This window comes from Morchella sextelata (genome assembly GCF_020137385.1).
Source record: "Morchella sextelata strain SCLS chromosome Unknown scls_5, whole genome shotgun sequence".
NCBI classification, from domain to species: Eukaryota; Fungi; Ascomycota; class Pezizomycetes; order Pezizales; family Morchellaceae; genus Morchella; species Morchella sextelata.
The window spans coordinates 47,460-64,945 of record NW_025408620.1 but is presented as its reverse complement, the minus strand read 5'-3'; the positions used below and the strand labels follow the sequence as shown (position 1 = coordinate 64,945).

General features: G+C 46.1%; 4 protein-coding genes across 4 annotated transcripts; 2 read left to right on the top strand and 2 right to left on the bottom strand.

Moving 5' to 3' along the window:
• Window positions 1-1,221: 1,221 nt before the first annotated feature.
• H6S33_010548 (uncharacterized protein) lies at window positions 1,222-2,327 on the bottom strand (the record flags this gene model as incomplete). The annotated part of the gene is made up of 3 exons (XM_044842079.1): window positions 1,222-1,332; window positions 1,408-1,898; window positions 1,961-2,327. The coding sequence occupies 3 exons, from the start codon at window positions 2,325-2,327 to the stop codon at window positions 1,222-1,224; spliced, it is 969 nt and encodes a 322-aa protein (XP_044696478.1).
• Window positions 2,328-6,136: 3,809 nt separating this feature from the next.
• H6S33_010547 (uncharacterized protein) lies at window positions 6,137-7,614 on the top strand (the record flags this gene model as incomplete). Its single annotated transcript, XM_044842067.1, has 2 exons — window positions 6,137-6,479; window positions 6,554-7,614. The coding sequence occupies 2 exons, from the start codon at window positions 6,137-6,139 to the stop codon at window positions 7,612-7,614; spliced, it is 1,404 nt and encodes a 467-aa protein (XP_044696477.1).
• Window positions 7,615-11,027: 3,413 nt separating this feature from the next.
• H6S33_010546 (uncharacterized protein) lies at window positions 11,028-15,296 on the bottom strand (the record flags this gene model as incomplete). Its single annotated transcript, XM_044842056.1, has 9 exons — window positions 11,028-12,477; window positions 12,851-13,427; window positions 13,738-13,929; window positions 13,968-14,141; window positions 14,238-14,322; window positions 14,387-14,509; window positions 14,589-15,062; window positions 15,136-15,169; window positions 15,223-15,296. The coding sequence occupies 9 exons, from the start codon at window positions 15,294-15,296 to the stop codon at window positions 11,028-11,030; spliced, it is 3,183 nt and encodes a 1,060-aa protein (XP_044696476.1).
• Window positions 15,297-16,511: 1,215 nt separating this feature from the next.
• On the top strand, window positions 16,512-17,018 carry H6S33_010545 (uncharacterized protein; the record flags this gene model as incomplete). The annotated part of the gene is made up of 1 exon (XM_044842045.1): window positions 16,512-17,018. The coding sequence occupies one exon, from the start codon at window positions 16,512-16,514 to the stop codon at window positions 17,016-17,018; it is 507 nt and encodes a 168-aa protein (XP_044696475.1).
• Window positions 17,019-17,486: the final 468 nt, after the last annotated feature.

Sequence of the window (17,486 nt, the reverse complement as noted above, 5' to 3'; positions counted from 1 at the left end):
TGACACCTCCATCTCTTTGGAGTAGAACTATTTCTATACCGAAAAGTCCCAATACCCGATAACCTGGTGAATCTGTACAGCGGTACGTATATGCTGCCGGATTAGAGGATTCTGCATCATAGAATATCACTCGGCTGCTACAAACAGCCAATACCATTTGGGTTTTGATTTTTGGAATAGTAAATCATGAAGAATCGAGACGGTAGTATCGAATGTCAGTAGGTGTATGGTAGCGAGTGATTGGCTTAAGACAAAACCTGGCGAGACTTCGTCACGGGAGTTTGAACAACATAAAACGAGACCAGGTAAAGTTGAATATGCAAGATCTCGAGGCAATTTTACAAAGGTCTCGAGACTTTCTTTTTAAGGAAAAAAATCATCGATCTTTATTTCATTCATTTCGACAATAAGATTGCGCAATCCCGGAATTAATAACCATAGCCCTCCATATTATTTAAAGTCTCGAGTCTTTGGCAAGACTGACCCTTAATATTCCGAGACGAAAGAAGACTATGCTCGAACTATTTCGAACAAGTCGATTTTAGATGATATCAACCCTAACCCTGAAGAGAGTCCTAACGAAGGGCGCAAGATGCGCTATACGTGTACTTGAGACGTCTTGTGATGGATCTCGAGATTAGGAGGAGGAGGTTTTCCTAGCCTCGCATCTTGGCTGTCTCTCTATCTCTTGGCTTGTCTCGATGTAAAGTCTCTGGATAAAGTCTCGAAACGCCGGCTCGTTTTGTATTCATCGAGATTTCAAACTGCAAAATACTTGAGGAATGCTGATATAGTGGGGGTTAAGCGGTTGGAGCATTGTAAAGCATCCAAAAAGGTGTTTCTATAGACAATTGTAATATAAGGTAACCATGGTCTAGTTTTTTTGGCCATTTAGACCTGCCTAGCAAGGGGTATCATGGGCTGAAGCTGGTTCGCTGAGGAATATTCAATATTCCCGCTGAAAGGTTCGTGTAGCTAGGTTGAATTTAGATATATAATGGTGCCTTACGTTATGTCTAATGGGTGAAATTAAATTTTGAAGAGGACTTCTCTGCTTGCTCCAAGCTACCGAATCAAGAAGTGTCAAGGTTAAGTACTTTGTATATGTTTCTTAATTTTACATTATGTGTTACCTATATATATATATATATATCCATTGGTTGTGTATGTGGATCATGAGGAATATATCGTGTATGAAAGAAATATGAAATTTCCCGGAGCCTACTGCAGCTTTTCCTTCAACAGTTGCTCGCTCAAAGACCAAAGCCTCTCTCCCATCTCATCATCCTGGGCCTGGCTCGAAGGGTCCGTCACCTTTCCAGGAGGAACAATCTATCCAAAAAAAAAAAAAAAAAAAAAAGAGTTAGTCTCAATATATGCAGAAGTGGGAAGATAAGGGAAACAAACGTATTGTCCATTGATATTCTCCTTCGGAACATCCGGCGATGTCGCAGCAAAAAGTGCCGGCAGCGGACCATCAGTAATTGGATCCTTCATGAATGGCCTGGTGGCTGCGACGGCAATCTTTCCAGCAACGCCGTATGCTTCCTCAGCCTGCTCCTGTTGCTTGGTGCTCACAGCTCCCGGATGGGTAGCATTGACGTAGACATTGGATGTTTGGCCAGTGCCAAGGCTTCCATCCTGCAGTCTTCTAACAAGGGCTCTAACGAATAGGATCTGGGCTAGTTTGCTTCGGTTGTAAAGGTACGCGGGTCCAATATCAGTGTTGATTTCGTCAAGGCTCGCGAACTTGACGGATGACGGGGCCATGCGATGAAGGTCCGAAGATTGAAGCACAATACGGGCTTCTGCGTTCTCTTTGGCTGTTTCGATGAGGTTGGGGAGAAGCGTAAGGATAAGGTGCATCTGGGAAAGAAGGTTGACTTGGAAATGGGTATCTGCCCGTAGGACGAATCGATTAGCAGAGTACTAAGGTAACAGGGAGTCAGGGTAGTGATACCGATGCCGTCTCTACTCAGGTTGTAAACTCCGACACCGATCCCAGCGTTTGAAACCAAACAATCCAGTCTCTTCTCCTTCTCCTTCAGACCCTTTGCCACTCTATCAACCTCTTTAAGATCCTGAAGATTGCATTTGACCCATTCGACTCTGCTCGCATCCCCGTATCTCTGAAGCTCATCTATGGCGAGGTCTGCATGGTGCTCTTTTTCCGAGAGGATGAGAATTTTGGCGGGATTGTTCTTGAGCAGCTGTGTTACGATTCCAAAACCGATTCCGGCGCTCCCTCCAGTGACGAGGAAGACCTTGCGGGAGAGATCTGGGATCTTGGATAAGGCCCAGGAAGAAGAGGAAAATAAAGAAGTCATGATGTTAATTGCGGTGGATTAGATATATGTGATATGCTAATATGCGAAGAGACAGAAACACTACCAAGCTTATGTATTTTCAAGCTATACTGCAATACTCGACTGCAACAGTGCAGTAGCAATATTTGGCGTCATCGAATTGGGATCTCCAGAATATATGACGTCATCATTATGGTGGAGATACTTCCGCTCGTGCCAGGATCCTCGCGTCTGCATGCATCGATCCCATGCGAGAAGGAGAAAGGTTCGGGAATCGGGGGAGATCATTGGCGACGGTCTCGAAAGTCTTAGATGTTACCTTCGAGTCTTAAGCGCTGGCCATCGTGACGATCATTCAATATCACTCGGTCACGTGCGTAGGCCGGTTGGAGCCTGAGCGCGTTGACCGCAATAGCTGCTGGGTTAGGGTTTCTTTTTTTTGTGGATGTTTTGGAATCATTGTAGATCAGTAGCACTGAGGGTTAGTTGCGCCTTGAGGATCATAAAGCTCTGTTCGCGATCGGTGTCGAGGGATCCGGTGCTCCTCCTTTCGTGGAAGAAATTCTCTTGTTCGTGATCAGAATTGATTTCACACACGTTTTCGTCTCTTTTGTTAATAACGTAAACCTAGATGAATATCCTTACAATTGTTTCAATTGTTCTCGGTTGTGCAAGCGAGAATATGTATGTCGCATGCATGATCATTTATTTCATAAAATCTACCAGCGGGAATTCGGTAGCTATAGGTGCTCGCTCATTAAGGAATTGTATAGGAATAATATAGATAAAAGAACAAAGAGTCCCCATGTAAGAGCACGCTGCTCATCATGAAAGTAGTAATTATTGTGAGAAAAATCAATGGGCGTATAAAATTGAAATTACGGTAATGGTATAGGGTGTACGGCCTACATCGTGGGGGACTCGGGAGAGATGTAGTTATATGCTTTCCAAGACCATAATTACGTATACCATTGAGGGGAGGTTGTCCTTACAATGGGTAAGTGGTTGTCTGTCCAAAGCGACATCCGAAAGTGTCAATTTTGGACGGGGTTGCTTGCCAGGCTGTGAAATGCGTCAAAAGGATACAAAATACAGCATATCCCATCAGCGTATATCACAGATAGGTAGCGTGAGGAATTATTAGATCTTTAGAGTTACCCCAATCGTACCTTCCTTGTGCCGCTAGCCTCTGTGGAGGGGAGGTATCAATTTTAAAGTGTCAATTGTCAGAAATGACACTTGGTAAATATGTACGCTCTATTGCGAGAGGTTTCATAGGATCAGCGAGATACATAGGGGATGTTTGAAAGTACATGCAGAAGCATATAATAGAATATACGTATACAGGAACGGACTGGGGCTAGCTGTGCTTGCGTGTGTAATCTACATGTAGATCTGTTATGTTACTATAAGTACTATGTATCTGTGGTAATTGCATAATAATGACCCTAAGGGTTAGGTATAGCACTGAGGATACTGCATGTCACGAACACTTTAGCCTAGCTGTCATTAAGAAGACCCTGTACTTAGTTCGAGAGAAGAGGACTAATTCCTCTTCTCTCATCAACAATACAAGTAACTAGGAATCAACCTACGAAGTTACTTCAGTATCTCTTTCACCGTCACCTTTTTAATTCGAATGGCCTACCAGGCCTAGTAGGTTAAATTCTAGAAGGCGACCGGGTGGCTCATTTAGGAAGGTTTTGTCGTTATAATCTCCGTACTGGGTAACGTTTTGTGAAAATCCCTAAAATATAATGTATTTACACGTACTAATGCCTAATCGCGGGCCTCGTAGGCCATTTGAATTAAAAATGACGGCCAAAAGGAGAACGTACTGGGCTCGATAATTATTTATGTGTGGGAGAAGACGTTGGAAAATATAAGGAAAAATCTGTGGTTACAGGCATATATCGACTCAGCTGAAAGTTGGCTGCACTGAATTTGGTCCTTCTGATCATGAAGCTTAAGATCGATATATGCGCGGTGAATGCCAAGGGTGCGGCTAAACTCTTTATGATAGCAAGCGCGCCGCAGAGCCTCTGTGTCTACATGTATCCTGGTCTCGTACCCATCCCCTACTAGCAGCAAGCTGCTCACTAGATGAGTCTAATATGGCTATCACCACATGTTTCTAAGACATGGTCCTATTTATGTAGATATACACTACCCTGATGTGGTCGTTGGATCGATTAGCCGGCGCCTTGGACCATTGGTGCATCCTATCTCGAGCCAGATCTGACTGACCAGCCGAATTTCTTTTCATTGATACTAGGTACAAGAATCAATGTCGCATGCAGCTAATATAATGCTATGGCGCGAATGCACGCTATCCGTACATGTATATATGAGCTCGTTAGGTTGGCTACAAGTACAACCCCACTCTCCTGCTGAAACTCATAGTGTCGAGTCGCGGCGCGCGCGTAACACATAAACAGAATGTAATTAACCTTAATACTTGATCAATTGAAATATTCGAATAGGGTGGTGCTACTGGCAACACATTTGATGTTCTCACCCCAGCTAGGGCCTTATATTATGCAGAGTATTATGGGCTCCTAGGATCCAGATCCTGTCGTACAAGCTCACGGAAGAATCCGAATATGGCGATATAGATCAATGGCCCGGTAATCAAGGATCATCCCGGGAGACGCAAAAGCTCAATATGTACCTACTCTAGGTAGGTACAGATGCAGCCATGGGTACGGGCTCTTCCATTACCAACATTTGAGTTACCCTGAATCGTGTGCTTGGAGAGGGGTTTGCGAGTACTCACAAAATGTAGCTTACCAGATAATCGAAGAAGATAACTGAGGAAATATATAAATATAGAGTAACAAATACTTTATTCCTCGTAGCCTAGTACGTTCGTCATAGGCCAATAATTAATGGAGCGATTGGCATACTTGAAGGTGGGAGAATTGGGAAACCCTTCGGTATGGGGAACGTTACTGCATGTATCTAGCTAATTTTTATGTCTGAACAGGCCTAGGGTGTACAAATTTATTTTCAATTGCTAGCTAAGCTCTGGAGTTGGAAGGCAATGTGACTTCTAGATCTAAATATATTACCCCTTTTCTCCGGCCTCCACATACACTGATAGAATTCATCGAGGATCAAGAGAACGGACATACCCGTGTCCAGATTCCTCTCGGTATCGCGGCCCGCTTGGTTAAGCTTCTTCACCCACCTTTGGATTTCTCAACTGAGATAAGCTCATTATAGTTATGCCCTGCAGGCGGTACTAGCACTCCTTTCACGGGCGAAGGGATCGCTCTAGTCCCACGAGACTGATGCGACTTTTCGGAGAAGTTCTAGGGTAATTTTTCGGAGTATTTTATGGACGATCCGGAGAATAGTAATGGGTGTTTACATGTTGCCCTGATCGGATGAAAGGAATAGCTAGGATTATGCATATATGTGGGGTTTAACCAATAAACCGGATGATCTGATCCTTGCCATGGTACTCGCAATATAACAGTATTGTCACTAAGGAATAATACCGATATGGCCAACAGCCGGTGATACTGGTTCTATTCTGCAGTCAACGGTCGTAGGATGTAGTAAAATGATTGTGGTGAAACCCAATAATCCATTATTCCAGTACTCACGAGAAACGGAGAGCTGGACCGAATCTCCAGCCGAGCTCACTGTGAAAACTCATCTTTACTACTCTAGCTATAGACACACATTCAATGAATTGCAAAGTCATAATGATCTGACTCTTTTAAGATGGCGTATATAAAGAAATCAACAAGTCCTCTAGTGATAGATCCCTATCTTCTCTAAAACCCCGAGTATACCCAGCGCCACCATTGATCATCTGAATCATGCTGCGCTCACTCTCCGCCGCCCTTTGCCTGGTCGGCCTTACGCTCGCCCAAACATTCCAAGCTGAAGCAGGAACTCTTATTGGAGTCACCACAAGCACCACAACCTCAGGCTACAACGGGGCAGGTTACGTTACCGGCTTTGATGCGGACACCGATACAGTAACCGTTTGGCCATGGATCACCCAAGCCGGCTCTTACAGTCTCACAATTCGTTACAGCGCTCCCTACGGTGAGAAGAAGACGACTATTCTCGTCAACAGCGCAACATCAGGCGAACTGACGCTTCCGGCGTGTACGGGGTGGTGCACTATATCTGCCGGGACAGTTACCCTGGGAACTGGTATGTATAGGTCCTTTGTGTGCAAGGTGGTGATATCCATTTCTGTCTTTACTGATGATAAATTATCATTCTAGGGTCCATCGGTGTTGGTCTGAAGAGCAACTGGGGCTACTACGACGTTGACGAATTCACCATTGCCTACACCGGTTCTGGCACCGGCACCGGCACCGGCACTGGCACTGTCACTAGCTCCCCCATCGACGGTTCAGCCACAGCAGGCGCTAAAGCTCTCCTCAAGTACATGCAGAAGATATACGGATCCTACTATCTCTCTGGTCAACAAGACCCCGCCTCTCTCCTCTGGGTCACTCAGAACGTTGGAAAGACCCCTGCAATTCTTGGAAGCGACTTTATCGAATACTCCCCATCCCGTGTCGCGAACGGAGCAACCTCCACCGCTGTCGAAGATGCGATTGCTTGGGATGCTCGTGGTGGAATAAACACCTTTGTGTGGCACTGGAACGCCCCAACGGGCCTTATCAATACATCCGGAAAGGAATGGTGGCGAGGGTTCTACACCGACTCCACAACCTTCGATGTTGCTGCTGCGCTGAACGAGGGAACCTCCGGCACAAACTACAAGCTCCTTCTCCGCGACATTGACGCCATTGCAGTACAGATTAAACGGCTTTCCGATGCTAACGTACCTATCCTCTTCCGTCCTCTGCACGAGCCAGAAGGTGCCTGGTTCTGGTGGGGCGCAAAAGGATCTGCTGCCTTCAAGACGCTGTGGAACTTGGTCTACACACGATTGGTCAGTTATCACGGACTTCACAACATGGTCTGGGTATGCAACACCGCCGACTCAAACTGGTATCCGGGAAACAGTTATTGCGATATCGCGACGGTTGATATCTACACCAGTGCTGGAGATCATTCAGCGCAATCGAGCCAGTATAATGCCTTGAAGACACTGACCGGAGGATCGAGGGTCATTGCATTGGCGGAGGTGGGAGTGGTCCCTGATCCGGATCTAATGACGTCCGGGGGTGCTCCTTGGGCTTACTGGGTTACATGGGCAGGTGATTTCGTTTCAGGGGGGAGTTACAACTCTTTGTCGTTCCTAAAGACTGTCTACAACCATGCCAAGGTGATTACTCTCGATGAGCTGGGTTCGTGGAAGTCTACCACTTAAGGGATCACGCAGAATAGCTATCCTCTGGAAAGAGATGTTTCAAGTCTGGATGTTGTGTAGAATGTATTGCAAACTATCCGACTGTTTATAGTAGATGGAAGTCTTTCAGCGGATGATGTTGAGAATTTAGAAGAAAGTACGTTTAGAAGAGTCCAAATCAAAATTTGCATTTATTTATGGGTGATAAATGAACAAGAAGAGGGGATAGAAGAAAGTGATGAGGGGATTTATGCTAAAATCGGGCCTGACACGGCTACGTTCAGGTCCAGCACCATGTCTGATCAAGAGGACCATGCATCTATGATATTTACCCTTACTGTCTAGCCACATTATCCACCAGGTATGTGATAATGTAAAGAGAGGCTGAAACTATAACGGGGGTGAATCCAAACGTTTATCAATATAGGTCCAAAGGTTTGGTAGTCAAGAGAAAGAATGATATGATATCGATTTCTCTCTTCCGAGGATTTTGGTCATGAGTTCTTCCTAAGATCCTCTGATTATAATGTCCTCAATAAAGCTGAGATCTAATGATATATACGTCGGCTGATCATGATAACTAGTCACCATATATCTTATTACCCTCCAATTGTATATATATATATATATATATGTTTGTCCTAGGCCTACTAGTTGCATGCAATTAATGAATTAAACAAAAAAAAGAAAAAAAAAAAGTCCTAGGCTTATTATTATAACTTAATCTTAATCGAGATTTTGAGATCTTGGGTATGCCATAAATCTTGCGCCAAGAGCGTTCTCTTCCTCCACTGATAGCTTCCTTGATCAATACAAGTACAAAGTAAGGATCGTTAAGATATGAGATCTAGGTGGAGCAACCTTTGCGAAGAATATTTCCGAATTGCTTATTGTTGATCTTGCGCGATCTAGGGTTCATAGACCAGATGTGTGTGATTAGTGCTGATATCAATGGGTGTATTTGGTGTATATGTGTTGGATTGTGGCTGGGTGTCCAATTCCAACTAGGAAATGATTTGCGTAGGTGATGAGCCGTGCTGATCATGAACGGTCACTCGAGCACGAGATATCACTCGTGAGACATTGAGCAAGGCCTGTTGATTTGATGATTCATTTATTCATACATACATGCGGCTGTTTAGGTGTGGAACCTGTTGGCCCGCCGTCTTTAAGTCTTACATCGCAAATTAAAGAAATGATACGATGAGAGCGACCTAGAGCGAAATTTAGGGTAGTGACCATAGGCTGAGTGGGGTGGCCGGTTCCAAGATCATACCTTTGCCTCATACCTTGCAATTGTGCTGGTTATAAGACGACAACTGCGCATGAAAACTGTCGATATTTTATTTTATTAGATAGGTATGTAGTTCTGAGATATTCTATCCCCACAACGATTGTATGCGATTCGATACAGACATTAATTTGTGGGTTTACGACAATGCTTTGACCGATCAAATGTTTTCATAGGATTAAAATATGTTCTTTTAGTCGTTGACATTGTAAGTGTAGAGAGAACTTAATATATATCGCAGCCATATGTCCCCGAATATCTTGGTCTCACCATTGTCGTGCATGATGAAATTTGAAGAGGTGGACCTTCAACACTTTTACGGTGCGGAAATGACATCAGGTGCATAGTATGTGCTTCTATCGCGATGTTTCCTGCCTTTAGTGTATGATTTCAAATCCTTCCAAATTATTCAAGGTAGGATTCGAGATAGAAACGGTAGGTTCAACTGCGCATTCAGTCATACTGCGCAGCAATATTTGTACCAGCTCTAACGTGCCGAGCATGCACGGCAGTCGGCGGTGCCCTTATTTAAATTGTAGCACTCGAAAATGATCTCCTTTCGGGGATAAGACTTACAAAGTCCAATTACCGGGTTCTGTGAGCCCTCTGCAGCTGACGGCGCATACATGTAATCATAATACACCAATTGCGGGAATGCAACTGGCGTGTAGTATATATAGTACATATCGCTCCATTAGATATGATCATGTCGTCTAATATATAATACTACGGCCAGACACCTGAGGACTGTACTCACATTACCGCATGGGGATGGTGGTCTAGCCGGAATACCCGAGCCGCAATGGTAATAAGATGCTTCGGGAGTAGATCGGGCTTCTCAACCATAAGAGTACGGCAATGATATTTACAAACGTATGTTGTGTAGGATGCCCCAAAAGTATAGTCCATGCGCGTCGGGCCACGCGAACGTCCACGGGAACGCATCCTTTGAGTAGGTGTGTTGATAGAAAGATTAAGGGATGTGGGACCCGGAAAGAACAAGAAAGAAAGGAATGGGTAGAGGTAAGGCGTCGGCCTCGATAAACGGATCTAGACATTTTCGATGGATGAAAGAAACAGCCACGCCAAATCAATCTAGTCTACCATCAAACAAGTGATGAGAAATCCAGGAAATGGACCGTGTAGAAGGGGAGGGGCTTACAAGTCATATTCGCCGGAAACACAAAACAAGGGTTTCTAGGGAGGAGGTCAATGGAAAAACAGTGTAAGTAAGTTTTAGTGAGAGCGTGTTATGTTGTCACCAGATTAAGGGTTAGGTTAGAACCGTTGGGGGTTAGGGTTATTTCAGTTGGACCTATCCGCACCTACCGATAGATATGTAGAAGCTACATGTAGGCTCCACTTTAGAGTGGGGTCTGTCAAGATATTTACGGGTACTCTGATATTTTCAATTGGTGTGATCATACGTGTGAGGCAGCTCAGAGACAACAGACGATAAAGGTTATGTACTCATAGATCTTACGGCCATAGCTAGCTGGCGGTATATGCATTATACTCATTGTCTACAATAGCGAATCACTCAAATAATATCTGTCCAGTGCTGTTCGATAGTAATTTTGGATAAGGGATGTTTCTTACTGGTAGAAATGGTTTATGATGGCGAAAGATTCGGGGTCGATGGCAGTGTTTCCGTTTCCGGGGAGGCTCAAGCCAATCTCTCGATAACTGTGAAGAAGACTTCAAGTGTCGCTCAGGAGGAAGAGTCCTCCCTTCCTAATATCTTCATGGTATATATGATGGCGTAATATAATGGCAAGCCTTAGGTTAGGCTGTGTTCTCACCGCTGTCATATGCTCCTCTCACTTCCTCATACTTCTACGGAGGTCCTGTATGCTCCCACGAAGCACAGTATACACATACTACACAAAGCGTTGAGAAATTCCTTGTATACTGCACAAAGCTCAAGTAACAACCCCAAATATGACCACGAGATGAAACCAAAAACCACAAACAAAGGATTCCACGTTCATATGACCAGTGAGCCCGTGGTTCAGCTACCTGTCTGGCCCAGATGGGGGAAATAAGAAAATGAAAGCCACTGTGCCAGGCAGAATGTGGAGGCTCACCTGATCGAACCAACGAAGGGCTGGACAGAATATGAGGTGTCCGATCGGGAAGGAGGCTAGATCGCGTCGACTATTTCTGTATCGGCTGGAACAGCGCCTTTATCCAAAAGCAGCCGCAGTATGTCTTTGTACCCGTACCTGGTTGCTAATTCTAGGGCACTTGCATGCTTTTTGCCCGTGAGGTTGACATCGGCACCGTTGTCCAAGAGGATCTGAACTATGCTTTCCTCTCCTGTCGCGGCCGCCGCGGTCAGGGCGGTGCCGTATTTTCCTCTAGTGAGGTTGACATCGGCGCCGCTGTCTAAGAGCTTTTGAACTGTGGTTCGATCTCCCCCCTCGGCCGCCGCGGCCAGGGCGGAACATTGGTAACTTCCGCCCGGGTAGACGTCGTCCCAGCAATTATGTCCGCGCGCACGGTTGACATCGGCGCCTCTCTTCAAGAGCATCTGCACCAAGCTCTGATGACCTCTCCATGCTGCGGCTTTCAACGCAGTAGAGCCATCTCTCGTAGTTGCGTCGACATGCGCACCTCTGTCCAGCAACAGCTCAGCGGCTGCCGTGTGTCCAGCCGCAGCCGCGTACTGGAGTGGACATTCCCGATACTCGTCACGCGTACGTCCATTAACCGAAAAGCCCATCCCGAGAAGGATATCGATAGAAGCTGTGGATCCGCCTCCAGCAGCGTGATGCAGCGCATCTTGATATTCATCCCGAGCAGCTGATGTATCCAAGCGATGCGACAGCTGGTACAGGTGGAGTAGGTTGAAGGCTAGGCAGTAATTTAACGCATCAACTGTCGCATAAGGCCTGTATTCGCAATTACGCATGTGGAAAGCTAGCGTAAGAGTTTGTCCATCGGAATCGAGGAACTTGTCAATACTGCGGACCAGGTCGTCTGGTAAAGTAGAGTCCGGAATCCTTTGGACATGATAATCCCAATATCCTGCTGCATATAACCCAAAGGGAAATCGTTCGTCAGAACTCTCGGCGCCTGCTACCCACTGAGGCGATCTTATCTCTTCAAAGAGCAAGTACTGGAGGCATGTCTGAGCAAGCTCAGAATGCATATGAATGTTAATTTGGTACTGACAAAAAACTGAGTTCCCTGGACCGTCCATTCGATTCGTTTCAGAGGCGGTGAGAAACTCTTGGACTGTGTAATGAACTGATCGCACAATCCCATCGTTCACCGCTAGTAGATTGCCACAGATGTCGAGAATTACTTCTTGCTCATAATCTTTCAGATCCTTGTGGCTTGTGGAGTTTGGTTTAATAGAGACTCCCAAGGCCAGTTCCCTAAGTTTAAGCGGTCTTCCGGCATTGACTACCCACTTTAGGGTTTGCCTTGCAATATTCCGCCGTGCAGGAACCTGTTTGTCGATTTTCTCCAGAATTCGAAGGTATGTTGCGTTCATATCAGGGGGCAACGGATCCAAGATTTCTTTGATATCTTCGACGGATGGTTGCTCGTAGATGTAATCAAGCTGATATCGAACCCATAGAAACCTATATGTTATGATCAGTGCTAGTCCATTCCTAGTCTGCGGTGTGGTCGATGGAGCTGGGGTATCTCGAGGCCCGCAGCCAGCTTTTCTTCAGTGTCCCGATGCTGGCAGGAGCTTGTATCTTGTGAAGCTCAATGAGTGTGGACTACTACTGAACGGTGGATCCGATACCAGGGCTGAGATACTGGGCAAGGTCAATGCTCAGCAGCTCTGTCATAGGACCTTATCTGCCAACATTGAAAGAAAATACCCCTGCTTCGCCGCCTCGAGACACCTCGGTTTTACCATCGTACCGCCGACTTGTACGGCCTCGTGGACCACGGATACTCTGCATCTCTCATTGTTGAATTGTAATAGTGAAGTGATCGACTTACATTCCACTGGACTTGGAGATAAGAGCCTGCGCGATCTTGGCTTTTAAGTTCTGGTCCATGATCACGTCTCCGGATCTTTTCTTCAACTGGTATTGAATGAAGTTTTGAATATCAGCGTCAACCTTCTTTGCCTCGATTCGGATTGTTGGGAAGTTGTGTGAAGTGAAGGTTTTCTCGATGTCCTTTTCTCTACGGCTGGTGACAAAGATTTTGAATATGGCGGAACCGTTGGCAGAAGAGCGTTGCGCAAATCCACTGATGATTGGTAGGAAGCCCTCCCGATCCTCAAACTCATCCATCGCATCCATGACAAGAAAAACTTGATCAAAGTTGTCCGAGAGATCTTCGAGCTGCGCCTTGAGCTTCCCTTCCGTTGGGAAACTGGCCTGTACATAATACTGCCTGTAGAATTCTTTCAACGCTTTTAGTAGTACTTTCTTCTGGCGGGCGAGTTGCTTGATCATTGTGGAGAGCACTCTGATTGATTTCTGAATCCCTTGGTGTTGAAAGTTGAAGTATACGAATGCTACGCCGATCCGACTATTGAGCGAATATTTGGCCGAGATTGTTTCTAGAACTAGGGACCTATAAATTGTTACTATTGTCATTCTATATACGTACCACTTGAAGTGTCAGGATAGAACCAAAATGTCATCCGGTAGAGATATATCTATAGTAAGTATAGAAGGCGAAAGGCCATTCTAATATAGGACTAACAGTTGGCATTCGGGTCCAGCCCAACGGCTTGAAGAGTACACATCAGAGATATCAACGTAAAAAAAAAGGGGATGAACGCTAAAACAGATTTTCCAACGCCAGCTAGTATAGGTTAGTTTGTGGGCTGACGTCGGGATTTTGCGCAAGGGAATGGAGGGAAGGTGTCTCACGAGTTCCGTAGCACCAAAGTAAAGAGGATTCTTTAGAATCTTCCCAATCTTTGAACTCAGGGGAGTCAACGAGCCAATTCCCAGTATCCCCGTGCCTCCTGCTATAGATGCGCTCATGGTCCTTGTCAAAGTCTAGCTCCGAGAGCCAGGCCAGCAATTTGTGCCTTAGTTCGTCCAAGGATGGGGTTAGACCTGATCTTATGCAATAAGGAATCCTAACTAATTCACACCTTCTTTCTCCTCCACCTCCAACATTTCCTTGGAGAGTAGCCTCTCATGCTCCGTTATAGCAGCTGTCCGAATGACGATATCAACGTGATTTCGGAAGTTAGAGTTCAGAGTGTTGAAGTTCTCGTCAAATGGTTCCCATGTGCTCCTCAAGAAAATCCGGAATGATGTCCGACCTAAATTTATCAGCCACTGATTCTATAAAATCATTTTAGATGGTTCTAAAGGTGTTGGTGTAAATATTTCTGATATTTTTGGCTAATTTTACTTACGACTTTCATTTCCTTGCTTGTCAAGAAACACATTCCGTGCACCCGTACAAAAGCTGAGCAAATCGCCATAAGCGGAAGCCAAAGCCTAAGGGAGTCAGCACATCAGTTGTTTCTCCTATTGTTCGGCGCGAGTTTATCCTAATGCATACCCCTCGCACTTTCTTAGAATGATTAAAGTTTGCTGCATATTGGGAGAGATACCCTAAATGATTGCCTAGGAATTCCATCATCTCCGCTAATCTTTTGAAAAAATCCGCAAATTTCAGTCCAAGCTGCAATAGATTTGCGAAAATATCAGCAGTGTAAGTATAGAGCACGCGCGCGCACGTGAGAGTATTCAGAAACACATACCTCTATAGTGAGTTTTACGGCTCCGACAACGAGCGATGAGAACTCCGGGCTATGCCCAACCATTATCGACACTGGTTTTAAATACGAATCCACTGCTTTCAAGAAATATTCGACCCGTGATACGCACCGCCGAGAACCACTTGCGAGGTTGTGAATCTCATCGTATTTTCTGGTTTGGGCTATCAGTCCTTCGGGTGTGATTGTGGTACTGCCAGCTTTAAATTGTAGTCGCTTCTCGGGGTTTAGGGTGTCTATATGCTTCTTCAACGCCTCTACGAAAGCAAGATTTTCCGGTGGTAATGTTGGTTGTGGTTGTGGCTGTGGTTGTAATTGTGGGGTGGCGAGCACTACAGGTAGTGACTGTACAGATGAGGTTGGTGCGGGTGTACTTGGTGGAGATGATGGAGACGTTATTGTAAGTATTGGGGGCAGGCTTGTAATTGAAGTAGATGCAGGTGGGGTTCCAGGGATAGACTAGATTGTTTCGCGAAGTTGGCTAAGTCTTTTTAGAGATGAAGCGATCTCCTTGTATCGCGCGGGTGGAAACCTTTGAGAAGATGAAGACTGTACTTGGACTCTGGCTGGAGGAAGAGGATGAAGAGAAGGAGGAGGCGGAGGAGCTGGGCTGATGGACCTTGAGCGAGAACCAATGCCGAGTTTTGCCCCAAATGCCCGCGCCCTATCCCGAAGCCTAGGTCGTGGAGGCATTCTCAATCGAGTACAATTAGTGTAACGCTTAGTCGAAGAACCGTTTATGATGGTAAGAGGCGGCGGCAGCGATGGCGGTGGTGGTTGAATAAAGAATTGGTGGATGTAATGAGTATAAGCGGGGTTTTGAGCCGTTGATCATGTATGTACACCCGCAGGAAAAAAGTGAGGAAACAATGAGTAGCGTGACAACGAGTGCGTCTAACTTGACATCCCCACACCCGCAATACAGCCTTACGAGTATTCCCTAGCCATGCCTTTTGACAAGTCCGGAAAGTGAAGAGAGGCTACTCTTAATGAAAACATAAAAGTTATTGAAGCCCAATCTAGGGAAGAGTGGGAAAGGCTAGATTGGGAAAATGTATATAAAATCATTGACAGCATACCAAAGAGTATTGCAGCAGTAGTAAAGAACAAGGGAAGTCATAAAAAGTGGTGCGCCCACGCATAAAGGTGACAAAAGGTGACAAGTCAGGTTTCGTGGGTGGAACAGGCTTGGCAGTAGGGTAACTGCAACCTCACCACACCTCAACTACACCTTTATGCACCCAAAGCTGGTAGTCAACAACACAACCAGTTTTCAAGAATTAAATTCGTAATTTTGGAAGGTTGTCCAACTAGATGCTAAGAAAAGGACTTGTCTTAATCTCGAAAACTCATAGAGTTATGGTGCATAAACCAAGGGAACAATAATGTTGCATCCCTATAATTCCCAGCCCTATATCACGGCCCGACCGCCCTCACCTGCTCTGCCGACGAGAACGCTACGGAATCGAATTGTTAGATGAAGGATCAGAATGGCTTCGATTAGGTTGGATATGTTAGGAAGGTGCTCGGAGGATACAGTAAGCGCTAGGCGCTTTGGGTTAGGTTGTAGGGAGAAGGATCGGGATCGGTTGTGGGACGTTATTATATTTGTTTGATATTTCTTTAGGTGTGGTTGTGAGGATTAGTTATTGGGTTATTCTTTGGGGTTTATATTCGAGGCTTTGTTCTTAATATTTGTATTTTTCTTCTTTCTTCTTTACGCAACGTCTTCATTCTGTTTGTTAGTAAAATTCTATTCTGTTTTGATCGGTATTCAGCCCGGTCCCCTGTACTCGTCCTAGAACGTATCCGAGTCGATTCTTGCCTCGGTACCTGCCTACATCCTTGTTACAGAACCCCGCCCCGTGAGACTACATTGCGTCGACTTATATCGACTCCTGATACGCAATGTCTTCCTCGCCACCATCTCAGTGGAATTTCCCTGAGGCACTCGCTGAATTTCAAAGACTATACACCCTCGACCAGGTTACCCTTCATCGTAACCTTACGACATGGGCTGCAGAGGGTTTGAGATACTTCCAGGAGCATAATGATCTCCGCCAACAAGTTCAGACTCTTCAACAAGAGCTTAACCTCGCCCAGAATACATCAGCAAACTCTGCTATTCCTCAGGGCGCAGCGCCTATGCCCTGGGCGCCAGGCACGCCAGGCACCGCCAGGGCAGAGTGCTCGTACCAGGCGTCACCAGGGTTGAGCGCTCGCGCCAGGTGGCGCCACAGCAGGGTGCTCGCGCCAGGCGTCGCCAGGGCAGACTACTCATGCGAGGCGTCGCCACAGCAGGGTGCTCGCGCCAGGCGTCGCCACAGCAGGGTGCTCGCGCCAGGCGATGCTAGCATCCGTGCCCGATGCCCCCAGAGCAGTATGTTCTCTGTCTGGCAGCACCAGGGCGCATAATCGTCTATACACTCCGCCAGAGCGCAGTGCCAATCATCTGACGACGTCAGAGAAGAGAGCTTTTCATGACTGCAACTTGAGCACTCACTCCAGCAGAGCACTCGATCCAAGCAGAGAACTCACTCCAAGTAGTCCGCTGTCAGAGCAGCATATTCGCACTCCCTAATGAGCTTCTTTGCACTCGCTAATGCTACTGTCTACAGAGTACTCTGAGCGATATCACCTACATCCATAGAGCACCCAGCAATGCTCTCTCCGCAATCTTCTCTAGGCGCGTCGTGCACTTTCACGCATCATGCACCTCCAGGCGATATGGTGCTCGTCCTGAGAGCACCCGGCGATGCTCTCTCTGCCATGACATGCCTGAGTATGTCTCCTGCGTCTGGAGAACGATCAACTAATGAGTTTCCGCCCAGGGACTGGCAACGAATTACGGACGTGTCGGGGCCCGCCAGGAGACAGCGTCAG